The following is a 23,717-nucleotide window of genomic DNA, read 5'->3' as shown; positions in this document are numbered from 1 at the left end:
AGTGCACTGTCGTAGATTAAAGGGATCCCGAATAAATGAAAGAATTCCACACAAAAAAAAAAAAAAAAAAAAAAAAATTCGAAACAAAAGTTGAAAAGATTTCACGGGCAAACCCACGTTAAACCATGTTGGAACGATTTAAACTAGGCAAGAACATGTTTAAAGGATTTAACTGGGCAAACCCATGTCAACTCCAATGCCAAACAGTTGGACTGCGCAACGTGGAGACGAAAATCTCACTGTTTGGTTGATAGCAGTGACATAAAATATCTAAGAAGAAGATTCCCACCCTGTCTGTCTTACACCTACTGTTAGCACTATTAAACACTCACTAAGGCGCTGGAACATATAACAACAAAAGGCTTGAGTAGAATTTGTATTATTATTGGCATACAAATGTCCTAAAGCGCATAAACGAAATACTCGTTCCAAAAATATTAACTTTCGCATGTGATATTTTCTTAAAATTATGAATTTATGCTATCAGGATTCAATGTCATTTTGCCACTGTATGCAAAATTTTATTTCAAAACAATCCTATTTCAATACTAGAATTGTCTGGGAATAGCAGAGAATTGAACGCAATTAAAAAAATCTATGGAGTGGGCTATAGAAATGTGTTACATAAAAGGAATCTGACAATAAAACAAAATATTTTTTGAAGCAATAATATAATCATGGTATCTCATAACTGCTAAGAAACTAAACGCATTGGTTAATGCCATGGAGCAGTGTTGTAATGCCTAATTCATGCTAAATGATGCATGATTACTAACTGGCATAAAGTATTATGAATGGCGAGTAATATTGGCAAACCGGGGAAATTGGCAAAATCAGCCCAGCTGTTGAAGTCGCAGCTCTGCCAGTTTTATTTTGCAATATCCCTTGTAACTTTAGCTCAGTGGGGAAAACGGAGACATGAAATAAATGTAAGTTTATTTTTAAATCTACATATCCAGGTGTCAAGAATTTTTATTAATACAAAAAAAAAAAAAAAATAGGAAATAAATATTTTTTTAAAAACCAGTGCAAAAAGGGCCACTCTGATGTTATTTTCTCTGTCTAATAAGTATAGTGACGTCGCGTTATTAAAACGTTTACTCCTTTGTGGAGATTGAAGGAAGGCGATCTTTATAGAGTTCACGAGGTTTTATTATGAAAGAAAAATATACGAATTAGGTATTTTATGAATGTTTTTGACATATTTACTGGTACAATCTGGACAGTGCATGAGGTTTTCTGTCGCTTTCATTAGTTCATCTGAGATATTGATAAAGGATGGAAGCCCGTCTAGATTGGCATATATCTAGTGTTTAAATATTTCACCAGCAATGACAAGTTTCTACAGCTCGAAATGACATTCAAGTTGACAAAGTTCATTCAATAATTGCTACAATTAATTCATATCTACTATATTTTCGTATATAATAAGCTTGAAAATAAATTCGTGGAGAAGTGGCTCTACGTCTAGCTAATTAGAGAAATAGTGTAAAATGTCTTGCTTCTCCCTATATTTTGATTTTTTTTTCTCACCGAGTAGAGGTAGAAATAAAAAAAAAAACGTGGCTATTGCTTTGCCAAATATTTCATTTTAGATTATAAAATGACTATCATTAGATTATGGAATTTAATTTACATTATAAAATTTCAATTGCAGAATTAAGAATTATTAATATAACGTAGTGTTAATTATAATCAACAATTGCAATCAGTATTACCATATTATTACAATTAATGCTAATTATTAATATAAAGAATTCGATAAAAGAACTGTTTAATTTATTTAGAAAGAACTTTAATTTAGATTGTATAATTTCACTTAGATTTTAGAATAATTATCATTATTTCATTTTCATTATAGAAATAAAATGTGGCTGTTGCAATGCCAAATATTTTATTTATATAGGCCAGATCAATTATAAGACTGTGGCAGGAACGTTAATGAAACGGGAAGTCAACCAAGAATAAAGGAGAAAAGATCGAGGAGTTGATAAACAAAGCGTGGAATTATGGGGGAGGGGGAATCTTGTAATTCTTGATCGCGAAGATGAAGAACTGTCCATATTTGTGGTCGTGACCATCCTTCAATAATCAGAGCAGTTTACAAAGTTATCTAATATTTCATTTTCAATTGCTCAAATGTGCAGCACATGTATATATATTTGAAAAGAAACTCTTTGAGTGGCTCAAGCCACTCAAGTCACTCTAAGTAAACCAGAAAATGGATTTAAAAAAAGTTAACGATAAAAAGGTGCTAATTTTAATGATTCGGACGAATAGAGTCGGGAGTTGTATCATAAATTAAAATAATTTTTCTTCCTCGTTTGATCGAGTCAAAATCCTTTTTCTCAACACACACACACACACAAAAAAAAATGCAAAGCATATAAGAAGAAGAGAAGGAAAATGCTATAATGAAAAAACGATGAAACTTTAACTTTTCTAATTACCACAAATTTTCGAGTGCATTTTCTTTTAATTTATTATTTTTTAACCTGGTCAGTTTAAGACTTGTATTTGCGGTATGTTTTTGTGGATCGTGTCTTCAAACTACGTACTCTTGGATGTACCATGGCAGATAAAAGAATATAATTACATTCTTTTACAAGAACACTAAATTTATCGAATGAAAAAAAAAAAAAAAACTTTTTACTCCGGGAAACTTTTGCTCATTACTGAAGCTCCTGCGAATTTATTAATTTGCCGAAAAAAAATGATCCACTTTTAAAACATATATGCTCATGAACCCGATAAATAATCGAATTGTTCCATGTTTCCCGGAAACCAGCGAAGTAGGTAGGTCCGTGCAGGAAATGACGTCGGACTAACGCTGGAAAAGCTCCGAATTCTGCCTAGTATCTAGCCGCGCTGTCTGACTAAAAGCAAACTTTTTTTTTTTTTTTTTTTTTGCGTTCCATTTTTTATCTTTTTTTTTCCATTTTCGCCCTGTATATATATATCCCAAATATAATATATATATTTGGGAGTGTCGCATTTATCTTGACCTCGCACCTCATGGGTGGGTTTTATTTACTTTTGTAAACACTTCTTTTACAGACATTGCAGACAGTAAACCTACTTTTAAAGTATTCTTTATCAGCGATTCAAAAATAATGATTTAAAATAGTGTTTTTGCAACTTTATGCTACTTTTAAAAATATATCTATATTATATTCAGCGTTTTTTCACTATAACATCCAAAAACAATACAGCACAAAATTGATTTTTGCATCAAGTTAAAGCTCAAAAAATTTTCTTTTTAATGATACCAAAATGCTTCGACCTATAAATTAAGTTTCGATTTTTAATGAATTTTGAAAGAAATATTTTAGCCATACTTTTCAGCAATATATTTTGCAGAAAATGAAAATCAATTTTAATCTGTACGAGCATGACAATGGGAAATAATTAGCTTTATCACCGTGTTGCCATCACATTGACAGAAGTTCAAATTAAAAAATAAATCAACTATTACTGCAAATTAAATATAAAAAAGTGTCATTTTCAGCTCGTGCCTGTATGAAATGAAAAAAATCTGAAATATGATATTTTCTAAAAAGTAAATAGAGGAAACTTTTTTTATGATCTTTTACAGTATCTATATTATTAATTCAATAACACTGTTTAATTTAAGGCAAATATGGTTTAATATATATAGGATAATCACTCTAATCAGCACCCATCAGTTAATTTGGGACATTTATCTGAAAAGATTGCTAACAAAAGGGTTTAAATGGACTAAATAATAATATTTTACGTAACTTGAATCAATAAATTCGATGAATTAGGAATTTTAAATTTTTACGTATGTCCTCTGCCCTTGGAATCATATTTAACAAACTTTTCTTGAGTATCTTTTCTTCCAATATTTTAAATATAAATTGTTGAATTCCAATCAATTAAATCAATTACTAAAACTGACTAATTTATGAAGTTTGAATATCACTCTTCGATAAAAACTGGTAATTTTAGACTACTTCATCGATTGTCTCAAAGAAGATACGCAAATCTTTTGCCAAGGTTTCTCGACAGTGATTATCCTATAGTTATGAAAATGTTGATTGTTCTAAAATGTATATATAAAAACTTATATATATAAACATAGTACATTAGGGCTTCTATCAAAATTTGAGGCTTAAAACATCTTGATAAAAAAGCTATTAAAAGGCAAGTTACATAAAATATTTAATTAAAAATTTTAAAAAGCATTAAGATTAGCGAATCGGCTGGTTGCCAAAGACGGCTAGTTTAAAATAAAAATATCCCTTAGAAATTCATCATTATCTCATACGCTCTTATATTATTATACTAGTCAAAATAATAATAAATGTCCGCAAAAGGATTTGTCTTCTAATTAGGAAGTTAAGAAAATTCATTGGTTAAGGGGGGACAACATTTAAAATTTAACTCAAAACATTCACGTCAGACAAATAAAAATTACATTACAAAAATTATTTTAAGTATGCAAGGTTTAAAAATTTACTACGGACAATTTTGTGGTACGTATAACATAAAACAAAATCATAGTGTATTTGGTTTGCATCTTATGTTAATTCGAATCCTAATTAATAAATGAACTCATCCATCCAAATATAGGTGCAGGCCACTATAATGTATACTAAAATATCGTCATCAGTTTGTCGGCGGTATAATACTCAAAAACTATACATTAGAAAGGCAATGAATTACGTATTTTGAAGCAGTACTTGCGTGCCAGAAAAGTTACTGTCACAAAAACCACTTTCACTTCTTCTGAGACAACTCAACTCCTGGAATTCTTGAAAACAAATTTAAAAAAAAACCTTTTTTTTTTTTTCTTCGGCGAACTTTGAGATGTGTGGTGTTACAGCTCCATCGCATATGTTTATACTAAAAATCCTGTATATAATTCTGTAAATAATTTCAACTAATTAAATGTCTTAGTATTTTTTAGATTGGCTCTCTTCAGTGTTGATGACTGATTGGTTTAATTTAATAGCAACTCGCATTAATGTCGATTCGTACGTTCGATGTGACTTCATTTCAGCGCGAAAACAGCAATCGCAGGCGAGGTGAGTAATGCATGTTCATTTTCATTGCTCATCAATTTTCGATTGCCACATAATTTGGCGCCCGAACAGGGACGCTCGAATTGAGTCATAATATATGTTTCGATAACTGGCAAAAGGATTTATTTGGAACTCTTGCTGTTTAAATATTTAATTGGCTCATTAAATAAATATTTGAAATATATTAAAGGAAAGTGACTCGAATATTTTGAATATCTAATGAAAATATATATCTACTTTGGATTTAAACAGTAAGCGAACATTGATAAAATAGAAGAGAGTATTTTTAAAACGATATTATTAAGAAATTGCTCTATTGATAAAGTTGAACTGAATATATTTGATATAATTTGGATTAGAGTATAGTTTGATACAATTTTAGAGAATACAGGATTTAATAATGATCTAGAATGGTTAAATTTTATTCGATTCTGATAACCATGAATTGTGCATTTCTTTATGAACAGAATTTATTGAATTGAATATTACATTTTATTATTGAATAAGGTTATATGTTGTATTGAGTATCTATTCACAGTTTTATTAGCATTTAAGTTAGTATATTAATATTAAAAATGGAAACATTAATTAAACTGAGAGGCTCTTACCGTGGCTGTTTTACTAAATTTACTGAAAAATTAGAATTATTTTTGAAAACGAAAGTAGATGATTCTGATTTGTATTTTAGTAACTTGAGTCAGAGAAATATTTGAAAATTCAAAACTTAGATAAAGATATACTTGATTTAATCGAGAGTGATGTTACGTGTACCGAGAGAAGCATATGTGACGAAATCTAAAGTGTCGAATCTTTTGAAGATAAATTCATATATTTTAAAACGAAACTAGAACGCTGCATAAATAGATCTGACAGCGAAATTGATGCACATTCAATTAGTGAAAAAAGAAATTTTAAGTTGCCTAAGATTGAATTGCAAAAATTTGATGGGACTTTAAAGGACTGGTTATCTTTTTGGGGATTATTCAAAAAAATAGATTCAGATCCTGATATTTCGAATGAAGATAAATATCAGTACTTGATACAGTCAACCCTTAAAGGTTCAAGAGCTAGAGAGGTAGTCGAGTCTTTTCCTCCCACGGCTGAAAACTATGTTCAAGCCATCGAATGTTTAAAAGCTCGTTTCGGAAGAGAGGATGTCTTAGTGGAAGTCTATGTAAGGGAACTTTTGAGCTTGGGTTTAAATAATGCTCTGAATAATGAACAGAAACTTCCGTTAATTAAATTGTACCACAGAATCGAAACTCAGCTAAGATCTTTGCAGATGCTGGGTGTAACAAGTGATAAGTATGCGTCCATGCTTTACCCTTTGGTCGAGTCATGTTTGCCTATTGATCTTTTACGAATTTGGGAACGACATTTGCCTTCGATAAAATTTAAATAAGATGAGAAATTTAACAAGTTAGAAACATTAATGAAATTCCTTGGAAATGAAATTGAGGGTGAAGAGAAGATTAACTTAGCCAAAAGTGGGTTTGGGCTAGAACATAAGAACAAGAAAAATCAAGCAATTAAGTCTTCTTTTAATCGTAATAAAAATATTACCACGGACATGGAACTCTAAAGCTCAGTACAAAGCAATACAGCCTCGAAGAATTCTCAGTGTGTATTCTGTGATAAGAATCCTTTTAGTGCTGACTGTAGATATGCTCAAAGTTTACCAGGTGATCAAAGGAAAGATATTTTAAGGAAAAAAAGGTTGTTGCTTTAGGTGTTTAAAAATTAATCATATTTCTAGCTCTTGTAAATCCAGAATCAAATGTTTAAATTGTGGAAGATTACATCATCATCTTTTATGCAATAATAATCAAACCCAGCCTCCCAAGGAAATAACAAAATCTAAACCTGTTAATGATATTCCCTTAGAAAATCAGACGCTGGCAAATGTTTCGTCTTCACCTCATGTTTTGTTGCAGACTCTTGTAGTTCACTTAAGAGGAGAAAAGGATAAAGTGAAGATAAGAGCAATGATCGACTCAGCTTCTCAAAGATCGTACATTTTGAAAAGTACGGCGCAGAGATTGAATTACCAACCCCACCGAAGAGAAAGTCTGCGACATTCCTTGTTTGGTGGAGCGAGTACAGAGGTTTGTCATCACGACATTTATAGAGCATTCTTCACTGACTTCGATCTGACTTACAACTGTAACTTTGAAGTCCTCGGCCAAGAAACAATCTGTGCAACAATCCCACCCGTTGCGGATGGTATGTGGATGAAAGAAATTTCAGAAAACAATATCCATTTGAGTGATAAACACCATGGACCCATAGAATTATTGATTGGAGTAGATGTTGCCGGAAAGCTTCTGACCGGAGGTTATAAGCTCTTACCTTCTGGTTTAGTTGCAATCGAAACAAAATTAGGATGGACGGTCATAGGTCGTACAAGAAGAGAAAAGGGAGATGGAAACACAGATCTGATTGTTACTTCAATGCTTGCAGGAGGAATTTCTGAATCAGATTTATGGAATCTTGATATCATAGGAATCAAAGATCTAGCTGAAAAACAATCAAAGACAGGAGAAGAAAGAAGCTTCCATGCAGCATTTCTTGAAAACACTGAACACTGAAGAGACTTCCTGATGGCCGGTATGAAGTGTCTCTTCCCTGATTGGAAGGGGTGCAGCCACCTGCCAATAATAGAATGATTGCGGAAAGAAGACTCAAGGGAACAATTAAGATTCTTCAAGCAAAGAATTTGCTAGAGAGCTATGAAGATGTCTTCCACGAATGGCTGAAAGAAGAAATAATAGAACCTGTGGATATTACAAGATTAGATGATCTTCTTTGCACGTACTTACCTCATCGGACCGTGATCAAAGAGAATTCAACAACAAAGATTCGACCGGTCTTTGATGCTTCAGCCAAACAGAAGAATGAATTATCTCTGAACAGCTGTCTTGAAAAAGGACCTAATTTAGTGGAACTGATTCCGAGCATTTTGAATAGATTCCGACTTGGAGCGTTTGGCATAATCGCTGATATCAAGAAAGCATTCCTCCAGATAAGTATTAGCGACAAGGACAGAGAATATCTAAGATTTTTATGGTTTGAAAGCGGAGATCCTGATAAATTGAAGATTTATCGCCATAAACGTGTGGTATTTGGAATAAACGCAAGTCCTTTTCTCCTTGGCGCGACTATTTTGTACCATCTAGATCATGTTCCTGAACATCTTCAAGGGGTAGCGAAAAAACTGAAGACTTCTATGTATGTTGACAATTGTGTCACAAGTTTAGATTCCATAGAAGAAGTAGAAGCCTTTATTGAACACTCAAAGGAAATAATGATGAGTGCTAAATTTGATTTGAGGGAATGGAGATTTAATAAGGACAAATCCACCTTCCACCGAACTGGCGAAAAATCCCCTGCGCATGAAGAAAACGTCTCAGTGTTGGGACTTGAATGGAACCCAGAAGATGACACATTAAGATGCGCTTATAAAAAAGATGTTTTTGAGGCAATTCCATTAACTAAAAGATCAATATTGTCACCAGCAAATCAACTGTTTGACCCTCTTGGAATACTGAGTCCTGTGACTGTAAGATTTAAAATTTTGATGCAAGACTGTTGGAGAGCTAAATTGTCTTGGGATGCTGAACTGTCTGATGAACTTGTCAAAAAGTTTTTGAAACTGAAAAGAGATTTAACTTATGTTGATAATTTAACGATCCCTAGAAGACTGGTAATAAATCTTAAAGAAAGAAACAATCTATCATTCCACGTTTTCTGTGACGCCTCTCAGTTAGCGTATGCAACCTGCATATATTTGAGATGCGAAAATGAAGAGGGGGTTTCCTGTCAACTCATACAGTCACGATCCCAAGTAGCTCCTTTGAAACCTGTAACAGTTTCCAGATTGGAATTGCTCGTGTGTACTATAGGAATACGCCTCATGACAACAATCAAACGAGATTTACACATGGAAGATGTAACTACATTTTATTGGACGGATTCAATGAATACTTTACATTGGATTAGAAATGAAGAAGATTGAGGAGTTTTTGTCATGAACCGTGTTAGAGAAATAAGAAACTGTAGTTCAAAAGGTGAGTGGAATCATATTCCTGGAACATTCAATCCAGCCAACTTACCTTCAAGAGGATGTTCTGTGGTCACTCTTTTAAGTCAACACTGGCATGATGGCCCATCTTGGCTGAAGCAAGATGAGAAACATTGGCCAGTTAGTGAAGCTATGGTCGATAAAGAAATCATAAATTCGGAGAAGAAAAAGACTACAGTTACTTTGGCAGTTACAAAGAATGAAGAATTCGATTACTTAACCAATATTTCATCTTTCGAGAAGATCATGAAAATTACAGCCTGGACACTTAGATTTGTCAGAAATTGTAAAAAGGTGACTCAGCACACCTCACAAAATTTGGAAATTGAAGATCCCGTCATTTGTGACGAAGGAGAGTGCCATAATCCGAGTGATTCATCTTCACCAGCACCAGTGCCTGTCTCTCCGGAAGAACTATTACCAACTTCTCAACCTCAGCGAATCAATCGCTATGGTCGAACTCTACGTGCTCCTCATCGTTTGGACCTCTAGAACGTTTCTTCTTTGAGAATCCATTGTGGTGAAACTCAAGGTGGGGAGTATGTCACAAAAACCACTTTCACTTCTTCCGAGACAACTCAACTCCTGGAATTCCTGAAAACAAATTTAAAAAAAAACCTTTTTTTTTTTTCTTCGGCGAACTTTGAGATGTGTGGTGTTACAGCTCCATCGCATATGTTTATACTAAAAATCCTGTATATAATTCTGTAAATAATTTCAACTAATTAAATGTCTTAGTATTTTTTAGATTGGCTCTCTTCAGTGTTGATGACTGATTGGTTTAATTTAATAGCAACTCGCATTAATGTCGATTCGTACGTTCGATGTGACTTCATTTCAGCGCGAAAACAGCAATCGCAGGCGAGGTGAGTAATGCATGTTCATTTTCATTGCTCATCAATTTTCGATTGCCACAGTTACATCGTGATGGATGTTGCATCATTTTATCGAATGCTTTGTTTCAAAGACGAAGAATTAAAATTCTGACATCTACCACTCATTTATATTTTAAGCGGTAGACCATTTAAAGATCATTAGATCCATCTAAACCATTAACTTAACTGGTACAGCTTCAACTATTCTAACGTTTCCATATCGCTGGCAGCAGGTTGTCTGCGACGATGCTGCTGATGTAATAAACGACTTCGAAACGCAAACGCAAACACAAACGCAATTCGAATTCTTGTTTTACTCAAAATTAAAAACTTAACAGCAGTTTTTAAACATAAAACAAAAATGAAGAGTTTAGTTGATCCAGCTATACAGAGAGAGTTGAGTTGTTACAAAATATAATGTGAGTATCTCGTGTATAAGCAATAACTGTTTAACGTCACAACTAAATTATCTTTTACATTGGACCATCCTGACTATGGGACGACCTCGTTCCTCTAATACAGCTTATATTCTTTCAAGTGGTGTGGTATGCGTCTAACTCTTGTAGGTCGAGTGTTCTCTATACATGAATTTTCATCGGAACCGCCATTGCAGTAACTGGTAATTAGGTCCTCACTGTCACCATCCGATAGATCTTCATCTTCTGTGATAAGATGAAACAGTTTCAACTGAGAAACGTGAGAGGTAGTTGTATAATTAAGTTGTCTTTTTCTCCCTTGTCCAACCGTGCGTAGGTCAGTAACTCAGAGGTGGCGATAGAGATTTGCCGACGGGGGGGCAAGACAAATCCGACAGGGGGGCAAGCCCAATATCTTTAATTTGGCTTCAAAATAACTCATAATAATTAAGTTTACATTTAATTAAAGAAAATCAAGTATTATTTAATTCTTTTTTATTCAAATGCTGATCCTTTTTTGTTGTTGTTGTTGTTAAAACATTATAAAAGTATTTGTAAAAAAACAGGTTCTCAGTTTCTTCTCAGACTTTTGAGATTTAATTTCTCTGCCGTCTAATTTTAGAAAAAATATAGTCATATTCCATTCTAGATTGTAGTATATATATAGAAACACGGATTGTACTAGAATGACGTGTCATGCTAAATGGACAAATGCATACTCTTACTACTTTATATCAGAAGCTATATAAAATGAATGTTGAAACAAAAAGTTTTATAAAAGTAACTGTTTTAGAAATACAGAATAATAAATAAAAAATATTTGATGTTTTCTTCAAAAACCTCTTTTTCTGCTTAGTCCCCTACCTAAAATATTTGTTAAGTGAGGATTGCAACAACCAGCAAAAATTAAGATGTGTTTCGAATCCGAGGAAAATAAGTGCACGTATTTAACAAAAATTTACTATAGTTCGGACACGAACAATATAGAATGCAAAAAAGATACAATATGTTGTTTTTTAAGAAGGTAGGAGAAAATATTTTGTAAATATATGTACAAAATTACTATTTTATGTAAGATATGAAAAATGTTCTTATGAATAATGGACTGCTTAAACACTAGATCCCCCTTGTATTTATTTTTCTATATACATTTAAGCTTAAAAAAACCAATACATTTTATTTGAAAAAAAATTAGATCTTGAACATGAATTCACCTATCTTCATTTTTATTTATGCACTTTCTGACTATTCTATAAGTAAGTATTAAGTAGTATTAAGTACTTTCTTAATTTGAAGTTATTACAAGCTCATATTCCTACTAAAACGTAAGTTTTATCCCCTCGGTTGCATGCATGGGCTTTTTTAAACCCTTCATATACAATGGCGAGTCTAACTCACGTATGGAATTATTTAATTTTTAATTTTAAATCTGTAATTAAGTGAAAGTATTAAGTAATTTAAAATGCTAAAATCCCTTGAAAACGCATCATTACCACAAATGCCCTTATATTTTCCTGGGCATTAATATAACGATAATTGTCCCAAATAAGATATGTCATATAATTAGGAAATTAAGTAAATTCGTATATCAAGGGGTTAATGTGTTATTTATGAATATTCTAAGAATAACTATTTTAATCCTCTCTTTATCAAGACATCTTTATTTAAAGTCTATTAAAAATTTAGAAGCATCTGAAATTATATACTTTTTGCCGATAATAGTAATTGAAAAAAAAGTTTATATAAATGATACATTCTCCGATTACATAGTCATAATATTGAATGCAGAGTCTTAAGCATTTAGGTAGTAATTTATTTTTAAAAAATTAGTACATACTTGGATACCTGTTTTAGTGTAGCTAAAAAGCTACCATACCAAAAATATTTTTTTTTTGTCGTCAACTGCAGTCGGTAATATTTCTTTAGTGTAAATAATTGTAGCATGATAAGTTAAATTTCAAAAGAAAACAGATATTTTATTGTTAAATGGATTTAATTTACAATTATACAATTCACTTACTCCAGTGATTTATAATGAATTCACATAATTTGGTTACAGCAAAATAACTCTTCTTAGCATGCATACTCACAAGAGTGTCAAAAGAAAACAGTGTTTTTTTTTGTTGTTGTCGTTGTTTTTTAATTTAGTTTAATTATTAACTAGATTTTAGTCAGGCAATTCTCATAGTGAAATGAATAAAATAAATTTATGAATTCGTTACCGAGGAAGTAACAATTATATGAATAAGATGATGATTAATTTTAGAACTTGGATTTGAATTATGAATTATGGAAAACAACTCTATCGTCCTATTCATGAATAATATAAAAGCTTCAATTTCTCTAATAATTCCACTGGCAGGTAATCGAAGTGCCCGATAAAAACAATTTTTTTTTTCATAATCTATGATAAAATATTAGCCGAAGGATAATGATTAGTCGGAAAAAATGTGACTTCCTATTGATTTGCCAGATTATTGACTATTCAGCTAAACATAGTAAAAATTATATGCTGAATGAACATTATGACATTTAAATAAAATGACTGAGAATTTGGACTCGTCGACCTCCCTTCGCATTGGATTCTTAGTCAACCGATCAACATTTCTTGACAAAATGCGACATGTCTTATGTTTTATACACATGTCGTCTTGTCGGTTATATTGCCAAAAGTAGTGCAAATTAAAAGATTCATTTGAATCAAATGTCTCAAAAATCTGTGGATATATTCTTCGACATTCATCATATTTATTTCATAGTCGGCCGCCCAAAAGTTATCGGCAGAATGCGGTATCTCATTCGCTTGTCGGATATATTGCCAAATCTAACGCAAATTATAAGCTAAGTGAACGACATTTCAATCAAATGTCTGAAAATCTGCGGATTTAACATCTTCGGCACTCACCACATTGAATTTAATCGACCGATCAAAAATTGCTAACAAAATGAGAATATCACCTTGTCAATATCTTATTCACTTGTTACCTTGTCGGTTATATTGCCAAAAGTAGTACAAATTATAAGCTTAATGAAAGACATTTGAATCAGATGTCTGAAAATCTGCGAACTTAATGTCTTCGACATCCATTGCATTCAGTTCTTAGTTTGATCTATAAAAATTGTCCCCAAAATACGGCATTTCATTGACCTCCCCCCCCCCCCTTGATTTTGCCAAATATAGCCGAAACACTTTAACCATTACTTGGATATTTCGATCGTTAACTTTAAGGTGGATTTTAAATAATCATATTCGATAAGTCTCAACTCTCTATAACCATTATGAAATGGTGAACACTTTTGCCGATGAAACTCTGAATTTCTCCCCGACGGGGGGGGGGGGGCAAGAGGCTGCCGACAGGGGGGCAATTGCCCCCCTGATACCGCCGCCTCTGCAGTAACTTGATAAGTATCCGATGGTAATACCTTCTTGATGATGGTTAAAGGACCTCTGTACTTAGCTTGAGTTTTAAAATGTGGTAATAAAGTTTGTTCAGGCAGTCGTCTTACAACCACAACATCACCTAAACTGTAATTTTGTGCTCTACATCGATGTTTGTCATAATTCTTTTTCATCTTTTCTTGTGAAACCCTAATATTTTCTTGGGCACCTCTTTGTAATTCGTTGGACGTTGGTAGTACTCATGAGGAAAATATCCCAATTTTACTGGTGTGTATCCATACAAAAGTTCAAAAGGAGGTTTCCCAATCGACTTACTCAGGGACCAGTTAATGCATCGTTGTACTTCTGGCAATATCTTATCCCAATCTTTGTGAGAATCTGTTTGAACACTGGATGATATCATTGGAATGAGTATTCGATTAATGCGTTCAACTTGTCCATTAGCTTACGGTCTTTGACTAGAATTTAATTTATGCTTGATTCCAAACTGTTTGCAATAGTCTTCAAATAAAGATGATGAGAAACAACTTCCTCTGTCTGTAACGATACGCCTTGGACAACCAAAGTCATTTGTAAATTCGTCTAGGTACTTTAAAACGTTTTTAGTTGAACAGCTAGGACATGGACGAAGACGTACAAATTTAGTCATATTGTCGATAAAAACTAACAGTTCCTTATTCCTAGATGTACTTGTTACAAAAGGACCAAGAAAATCCATGTGAATAACTTCAAATGGCCGACTTCCAGGTGATATAGCATTCAATTTGCCTTGGCTTTTCCCCCCTGGTACTTTTGAATATGCACATACAACACACTGTCGAATATGTTGCTTAATGTAGCTTGTCATAAGGGGAAACCAAAATTGTTTACGTATCATTTGAACTACTTTTTCCATTCCAAAATGACCAGCGAAGTCGTGGAAGCGAACTGCAAGGTACTTTCGCATTGATTTAGGCATTACAAACAGTTTTCGTATATTTTGCAAATCGCCAGATTCATGATGGATGCGATAAAGTATTCCATCTATGAGATCAAAGATTTCAGCCAACTGCTTTTCTTCTCGGGTTCTTACTTTCCGTGGCTTTTTTAAGGAAGATATAATTTTTTGTAGATCCTTATCTTAATCTTGTATAAAAGCTACCCGGTCTTCTTCAGTAGAGATGTAAAATACTTTAGGCTGACTAGTTAGTTCTACAGGACTCGTAACTTCTATTTCATATAATGGTATACATGTTCTCTCTTCAATTGGTGATCGACTAAGAGCATCTACATGAGCCATTTTTGCACCATCTCTATGTTTAACTTCGTAATCAAATTCGCTTAATAGTTCAGTCCATCTTGCAGTCTGAGGTTTAATGTTTTTTTGTGTATGCAAATATGTTATGGCTGAACAATCAGTGACCAACGTGAAATGTAAACCTAATAAGAGAGGCCTAAGCCTAGTCATCGACCAGACAGCAGCTATTAGTTCCAAACGGCTTGAATGATACTTCTCTTCTTCTTGAGTGGTTCGACGGCTTACACAATAAACTAACTGAAATGCATTATTATATTTATTTCGTTGTAACAGCATACCTGCTAATCCTACTGAACTAGCATCGGTGTGTAATTCAGTTTCATCCTTTGGATCAAATAATTTTAATGCAGGTCTAGATATTAACTTAGAGCGTAATTCTTCAAATGCTTCCTTTTGATCTACAGTCCATATAAATAAGGAATTTTTCTTTAGTAACCTTGTGAGGGGTTCAGCTACTGAAGTGTATCGTGTTATAAAACGGCGAAAGAAACTAGTTAAGCCAAGAAAACGACGTAATTCATCTTTGCTCTTAGGAACCGGATACTCGGCAATTGCAGCAAGTTTTCTTGGACCTGGTCGTATTCCATTTTTATCGATTACAAAACCCAGATATTCTATTTCTGACATCCCAAATTCACATTTAGACAATTTCAATGTCACTCCAGCATTTAGCAATTTTTCGAGCACTTGTCTCAACTTCGCTATCATATCATCAAAATCGGTCGAACCAAAGAATATGTCGTCCACAAAACATGAGACACCGCTCCATAGCAAATCTCCTAAAGCCAAAGACATGGCTCGTTGAAATACAGGAGGTCCATTCGAGAATCCAAAAAATAAACGTGTTGGCTCATAATGACCATCAGGTGTTGTAAACGCCGCTTTTCGAGAAGATTCTTCATCCATGGGTATCTGACTGAATCCCTGGCATGCATCAAGAATGCAGAACAAACTAAAACCTGAAAGTCTCTCAAGCAAATCATCAATGCATGGAAGCGGAAATTTATCTTTAATAGTCTGCGAGTTCAAATGTCTGTAATCAATTACTATTCTTTTATCTCCTGTTTTCTTTGATACCAGCAAAACTGGACTACTATATTCTGAACAACTATCCCGAATGACACCCTGTCCTTTCAGTTCTTGAACTATTTCTCTTAAAACTTGCCTTTCGTAGTTAGATGCTCGATATGGTGAACGAGATACAGGTTTGCTACCTGGAATCTCAGTTATGTGCATTGTTGTGTTGTTAATACATCCTAGTTCATCTGACTTTAGAGCAAAACACAGTCTAAATTCATTTAATAACTTGAATAAAATTTGTTGCTGTTCTTCATTTATGGATGGACCAAATTTAACAGACTTTAAATCGATAGGATTTCGCAAAATTTCTTTTGTTAAAAGTACAGTAGGCGTTGAAGTCTTTTTTTCTTCAATATTAAATAGGGTTTATACAAATACCGACTTTTTGAAAAACCGGTTTCCGAATTCGATATTTCCAAAAAACCGGTTTTAGCCGGTTTTCGAATTTTTGTCAAAAAAAAAAATTGAATAGGGAAAATAAAATATTTTTCCCTATTCTATTTTTTTATTTTATTTTAATTTATATGAAATAACAAAAAACGAAGTCAATATCAAAGTCAAAATATAAAAATCAAAATTAAAGATTACATATACATATTACTTACAAAAAATAACGAAAACTCAAACAAAAATTTCAAATAATATTTATATTATTTTCACTAATTTTAATTTCTCCTAAGAAAATAAGACTTTAAAAAACATAAAATATCCACTGAACGGTGGCTAAGTCTCGTTCTTATTTTGGACACAATATTGCCTGAAATTGAAAATACTCACTAGCTACTGATTTTGGCATCAAATTACAAATCTAAATTTTTTGTTCTTTTACTCGTTTGTTCAAATAATGAACATTCAGCTTTCAGTGTCTTTGGATTTGTAAGTTTTTCTTCAGGGTCTTCAAGAAACTAAACAATTATTATTTCCGACAGTTATTTTATGAACTGCTTTCAAATGATTATGTAGATTGCTCGTAGATGATTCTTTGCAGCTCAACATTTTATTACAATGATTTCAGATTGCCTTGTCTATCCCGAACTTTTTGAAACTATCCCAAATTTCCGACTTGCACATTTTTATCTAAAAATGAAATTAAAGTTATTGAATAAATATTTTTGAAGTTTATTTTACAATTTTATTATTTTAACTATTAATATTAATGCAATTTAAAATAATCTAATCTACACATTTTCGGGGAATTTTGAAAAACACACACACTTCTTAATTTAATTCCGATGCTTGCTAAAGACATAATTTATGTTAAAACGTTGCGAAAGAAAATATGGAATATTTTAACACACTGAGTTTTATTTAAAATTCTTTTAAACAGAAGCCAGAACTTTTTATTTTACACTAATTTTTGATAGAAGAAATTTATATAATAAAATTTAAATTTTAAAATGTAAAATAGAATATATAAACATAAAAATTAAGCATAGTACTTACGTTATTTTTACCAAATAAAACAACTTTATATTTTTGTTTCCAGTTTTCACCTTCACAATATTAAGGAAACCTGTCGTGACTCGAGATGGATCAGATTCTGAGACCACATTTCGACAATTCCATTTCATTAAGGGGTGAGACGCGGAACAATGAGCACATTTGACCTTGAATTTCTCGCATTAGATACTTTTTTAGTTCTATCTTTTTTTCACGTGTATGTGAGTGTTATGTCATTTCTGACAGCATTTTATTTTAACTGAATATTTCGTATTGATATGGCTAGTTCAAGTGGTGTAAAAAAGCTTTCAGGAGTGGTACGAAGAAAATTTTATATGATATCATTAAATACTGTGATCAAGAAGCAGAAAACGGGGAATTATTTATTCCTTTCACACGTTCTTCGAAACGAGCCAGTCAAATTGCTGAAGTTTCTATTAGCACCGACTCCATACCGATAAACAAAACATTCGACGAGAAGCAAGAGATGAACTTTATCAAACTTTTGTTTCACCTAGAAAAAAAAGTGAAAAGGAATGTTCATGAAAAACAAATTGACGAATTCGAGGCGCAACTGTGCAGTGTACAAGCACTGGCCAACGCAACTTGCAACGTTGAAAAAATGTGTTTGCTGCCCATTGCATAGAATGAATAGCAAATCAAATAAGTTCAAAATTAATTTTTACATAATAATATAAATTTTTAAAACCGGTTTTCTTAATTCAAAAACCGGTTTTCGAATGTGACAAATTTACTTTAAAAAACCGGTTTTTTAAAACCGAGTTTGAAAACCGTCAAACCCTAATATTAAAGTTACATTTGTTTTCAGGCACCCAATTTCCTCTAAAAATTGCACGATTTTTCTTTAGTTGTAAATGTAAATTGCTTGGATTCATTATAGGTACTTGTTTTGCCTTCATATACAGCCAAAGTAATACCATTAGACATATTGTCTTGAGTACTGTAGGATACATATCCATCACTTTTTTTACCCTCATTAAAAACGGTGACCCATTGAACTGTGCGTGGTTCAATCACAAATTCTTTAAGAGTCCTTAATACTGCTCTATCAGGCATTTCATCCACTTGAAAATCACGTAAAACGCTTAACTCATCAATATTAACTAATTTGGATCTCCCTTGATTTCGAACTATAACCACATGGGGAGAATCAATAATGTCATTGCCTTTGAGGACGTCAGGACCCTCAAAAGTATCATCATTCACAACATAAAATAGCACTTCACGTAGCTTTACTTTGTCAGTAATCACGTTAACAATAATGATTCCGAGTGATTCTTTCACACCTCCAATACCTCTAATTGGAACAGTAACTTTTCTGGTTATGTTTTTATTTAACCGTTGAGCAAAACTATATTTCAACATAGATATATCAGCTGCAGTATCCATAAGAGCACTTGTGTTTTCTCCTTCAATACTGATATTCTTTGTTGTGTTATTAACGTGACTGACAGCCGAAATTGCGTTGACTGACGGTGAAGGTATTTTATTTGTACATTCTTTTGTCCCTTGACCCTCCTTCTTACATGCAGTGCAAAATTTTGGTCGCTTGGGCTGTGCACACTCACGAGCAAAATGTCCACTTTCAAAGCAATTATATCAGATGGTTGGATTGTTTTTAAATCGACTTGGATCAGTTTGTTTACTAATGGCGTAATTTTCTTCTTTTGCAAACTTAATACTATTGAGTTTACTACTAAAATGACCACTTTTCTTGAAATTTTCCTTTAGTTCAATAAATTCATCAACCTTTTCAGCAAGCATGTATGGGGAAACTATTTGTGTCCATTGATCCAAATAACGTTCACGAATTTCTGGAGGTGTGCGGGATTTCATTTGATCTGCGATGATTAAATCCTTCAAACTCGCAAAACTGTTTATTTTAAGCCCTGCGGTCCACCCATTAAAAAATGTTTCCAGCTCATGATAATATTCTTTCCATGTCTTACCAGAAGTAATCTCATGTGAATAAAATAATTGCCTAAATTTTTCAGCACTTAATTTATAACGCTTAAGTAAAAGTGACTTCACATACTCATAATTTTTAGATTGTTCTTCCGGTTCTCTCATAATCATTTACACAATTTCAGTTGGTAGCTGATTAACCAAGCATGCCATCCACAGCGTATTTGGCATTTGTACTCGTTTCATGACCCTCTCAAAGTGAACTAAATAAAGGCCGATGTCTTCACTACTAGTGCAAAATTTTCTCAATTGTGACTGCCAATCAACTTTTGGCGCCGATGGTAATAAATCTGAGTCAACGAAATCTGAAGTTTTAGCAGCAATCTCTAACTTTTTAAGTTCTAAAGCATGTTTTCTTTCCACTTCTTCCCGTTTGGCCTGTCTCTCGGCTTCTTCCCGTTTGGCTTGTCTCTCGGCTTCTTCCCGCTTGGCTTGTCTTTCGGCTTCTTCTCGCCTGGCTTGTCGATTCTGTTCAGCTTCTTCAATTAAAATATCAAACATTCCTCTTATCATTTCTTCATCATAGTTTTTACTATTTAATATTAACTTTCTCAAATCTGGAATTTTCAAGTCACTAGATGTAACATCTTCGGATAATTCTTCGGCTACAAAACGTAACTGTCCCTTATGAAGTCGCGTTAAAAACGACATTTTGTACTTTAAACAGAATTGAAAATTAAAATGGCCTGTAAATCCCACTTCTGAATTGTAATAAACGACTTCTAAACGCAAACGCAATTCGAATTCTTGTTTTATTCAAAATTAAAAACGTAACAGCAGTTTTTAAACATAAAACAAAAATGAAGAGTTGAGTTGATCCAGCTATACAGAGAGAGTTGAGTTGTTAGAAAATATAATGTGAGTATCTCGTGTATAAGCAATAACTGTTTAACGTCACAACTGAATTATCTTTTACTCTGATTATATTGATCTTTGGATGCTTCAAACGAGTACTTAGGTTGCTCTTGTACTCTTGTACTGGCACATTTTGTGCGAATATTATGGTATCAGTCATTCACAAATATTAGCATATATTTGCAACTTTAGATTTTTTGATCATTTAAGATAATTTTAATATTTTAACTAATACTTTTTAATTATTTATAAACATTCAAAAACCTAGTATAATACTCCTCGTTTATTACTTCCAATATAAACTAAATAAGATATAATGAATAAAAATTTAAAGTATTTGAGAAACATCTTTGCTTTAATAGCAACATTTTCTTCAGGAAATAGCATATTTATAAAGCATAAATAAAGTATCCTATACAGCCTGATGCTTATATACGTATTCATATATTTTTTCTTTGAATATAAGAACATTTTTTATAAATTTCCCGTAGACATTAAATATATTTAAAAACGCATGCTTCCTTTCAGACAATGCCTGAATGGAATCTGAGTTGAACCCCTACGTGATGGTGGACACGACGACCAGTTATTTGCCGGACGTCTGGACACTCGATCAGGACACAGATGTGACTCTGGACATTCTTCTGCCCAATGGCTGCTTCATGAATGTCACCGTCCCCCGGGATGCAGAGCTGCACGAAGTCAAGGAGGTAGTTCTCGGAATCTTTAAGACATTTCAGTAAAACTCCACCCTGCACTAGAACTAAAATTATTACTGCACCAAAACCTCAGGATCTTTATAAATTTATATCGCGATTTCTGTTAGAAAGACAGTAAATATACTGTACATAGTATGTATTATAGGAAGGAAAGGAGTAAATGAATGATGGAATTGAAAAGCAAGCATAGATAAATGAAATTTGACATAACGCATCAACATTAAAATTGTTATATTAAACATACAGCCTGTCGATTCATCGGATTTATTTGAGGAGGTGAAAACACTTATTTATATATGAACTCAACAATTCTGTAAAAGAAAGCAGAGACCTCGCTTTGATGCCAAAATAATTGATAAATAGTTTCTAAAATAGTTGTAAATGGATGTCAGAGATGGCAGGGAAAGATTTTTGAAATGAAATAAATATTTAATTATTTTACATTATAGAAGTCTGTTATTCAAACATATTTACCACTTTTTCTCTTGAAAAATTCTATACTAATATACTTTGACTGGGCTATCTTTAAAAAAAATGAATTCCTAAACATCTTAAAGCGTTCATTTCAAGATTTAGGTGTCATCGGATATCTTAAGTTAAGAACTTCAGATGTTTTCAGGAATGAATGGAAACAAGAAATGAATTAAATGGAAAAGAATGGAAGCAAGAAATATTTATTTCTTACTTGTTATTTTAAAATGACTGTCACCTGTAGTAAACAATTAGCAGAATCGTTTAAAATAATAATTGTTAAAATAAAAAAAAACAAACATGAGAGCATTTCATATAGAGATCCGAGATCATCCTGGCAGAATTCTGTAAAATATTCAAACTGTTCAATGAGCAGCTCATTTTACTAATTTATGGCAAAATAAGTTCCGGGAAAGGCTGATGGTAGCATCGCATGTTTTAGACTTTAGAAAATATAATTTCTGAATCGCTTACTTAAGTTAAAGGAAAATTCTTTTCAATTTCTCTTAATTTTTGAAATGAAAACCTCACCTGCCAGAACTTCTTTATTTTAGTGCTTCTCCTTTAGTTTTTCCTAAGCTTCTCACATTCTTCTTACCTTAACTTTAATGATTTGGTATCGTTCTGACTATGCAGATAACATCAAAGAACTGAAAAAATAACTATGATCTTATTAAAATTAAATAATAAATTTCCGTTTCAAGCACAAACACATGCCCAAAAATGCGGATGTGCTTTCCACGTTCTGTTTCGGTCATTTTTGTTTACGTGCGAAAATGTGCGCTATATTTTTCACAAATGGTCGCGGTTCGAATTCACTTTAAATATCATCTGAAGAGGTTAAATTCGACTTCCGTTATTTAAAGAAATATGCTTCAAGATGACTGTCAAGAAATCGATAGATTAATATTTTAATCACGAAAGAATGCTAGCTTTTTAAAATCTTGTATTTAATGAATGAAAGGCAAGATTAGATCTATTGAAGGCTTGTAATAAATATAATACATAAACCTTCTAATCACGAATATCTTACATTTTTGTAATCAAATCAACAAGTCTCATTGTCATATCCTCTATAATGAAGTTAGTTTTGCAGATAGGGAAATTTATTATTATGAGTTCCCTCTCAGGAGGTCTGGGAGATGGCCCAGAGGGTTCCCCTTTTTGGACTTCTTCGGGACAGCGACTCCTATGTTTTCCAATGCATCAACCTGTCCACTGCAGAGCGGGACGATCTGACGGAAGAGGATCGCCGTCTGTGCGAAATACGGCCTTTCCAGGGTGTGCTTAGACTAGTCGAGAGGCAAGGAGACGAAGAGGAGAAAGCGCTTCACTCCAGACTCAATTTTGTCATCGGAATGGGTAAGCCTCCCCTTTTATCCAAATTGTAAGAAGATATCAGCACTCTAAACTTTAACATTTATCTTCTGGAGTGTCCCTTTGTGAGACACGAGCATCAATTCATTTCATATTCAAGATGTTGAATAGCTCATACTCTTTATAGAATCCAAAATAACTGATGTCACAATACTTTGATAGTGATTTCATATCATTCTGACTCAGTGGTTTCATTTGAGTATCATTCTGACTTCGTTTTTCCGAGAAGTTTCGGTTTGAGCAATGATTTCCGTCGCCAAATCTAAACTCACAAGGAGATCTTCGGTTTGATATAATCAGACTTAGAAGTTATGGCACCATTTTAGGTGTCACTCGGTAGCGTAACTATTCGGAATAAGAAATATTTACACACCCTGGGCGCCAATCTTAGAGGCGCCATGGTGATAAAACATGAGTGCTGCTACGCCACTTTTTAGAATAAAATACTATGATAGAGATAATTCCATGCCCTAGGTGTGTTTATTCTTCCTAAAACTATGGTGACAACCGGAGGCGAAAAAGCTATAGGGTGCCATTTTTCATTGACGCAATTGCTACGCCATTAATGTAGGAATGGTGTTGTAGCTGTCAGAGTATATCGCCGCTTTTGTGTCAAAATTTCCTTTTAAAAAACTTCACTACGTCACGTACGCAACACCAGGAAACACGATT

At 33.1% G+C, this 23,717-nt stretch overlaps 2 protein-coding genes across 3 annotated transcripts in view; both read left to right on the top strand.

The window, feature by feature from the left end:
- Positions 1-23,717, top strand: part of LOC129983781 (phosphatidylinositol 4,5-bisphosphate 3-kinase catalytic subunit beta isoform-like) — a 101,455-nt gene that overhangs the window by 11,362 nt on the left and 66,376 nt on the right. For both annotated transcript variants that reach the window (XM_056093411.1, XM_056093412.1), the window contains 2 exons: positions 21,007-21,188; positions 22,799-23,030. In XM_056093411.1, the coding sequence (XP_055949386.1) occupies positions 21,018-21,188; positions 22,799-23,030 (403 nt within the window). In that variant the 5' untranslated portion in view covers positions 21,007-21,017. The remainder of the gene's footprint in view (positions 1-21,006; positions 21,189-22,798; positions 23,031-23,717) is intronic.
- Positions 7,711-9,063, top strand: LOC129985100 (uncharacterized). Its single transcript, XM_056095012.1, has one exon. The coding sequence runs from the start codon at positions 7,711-7,713 to the stop codon at positions 9,061-9,063; it is 1,353 nt and encodes a 450-aa protein (XP_055950987.1).

Source organism: Argiope bruennichi, chromosome 9 (genome assembly GCF_947563725.1).
Source record: "Argiope bruennichi chromosome 9, qqArgBrue1.1, whole genome shotgun sequence".
Taxonomy (NCBI): domain Eukaryota; kingdom Metazoa; phylum Arthropoda; class Arachnida; order Araneae; family Araneidae; genus Argiope; species Argiope bruennichi.
The sequence above is the reverse complement of the archived record's forward strand: the minus strand, read 5'-3'. Positions and strand labels throughout refer to the sequence as shown.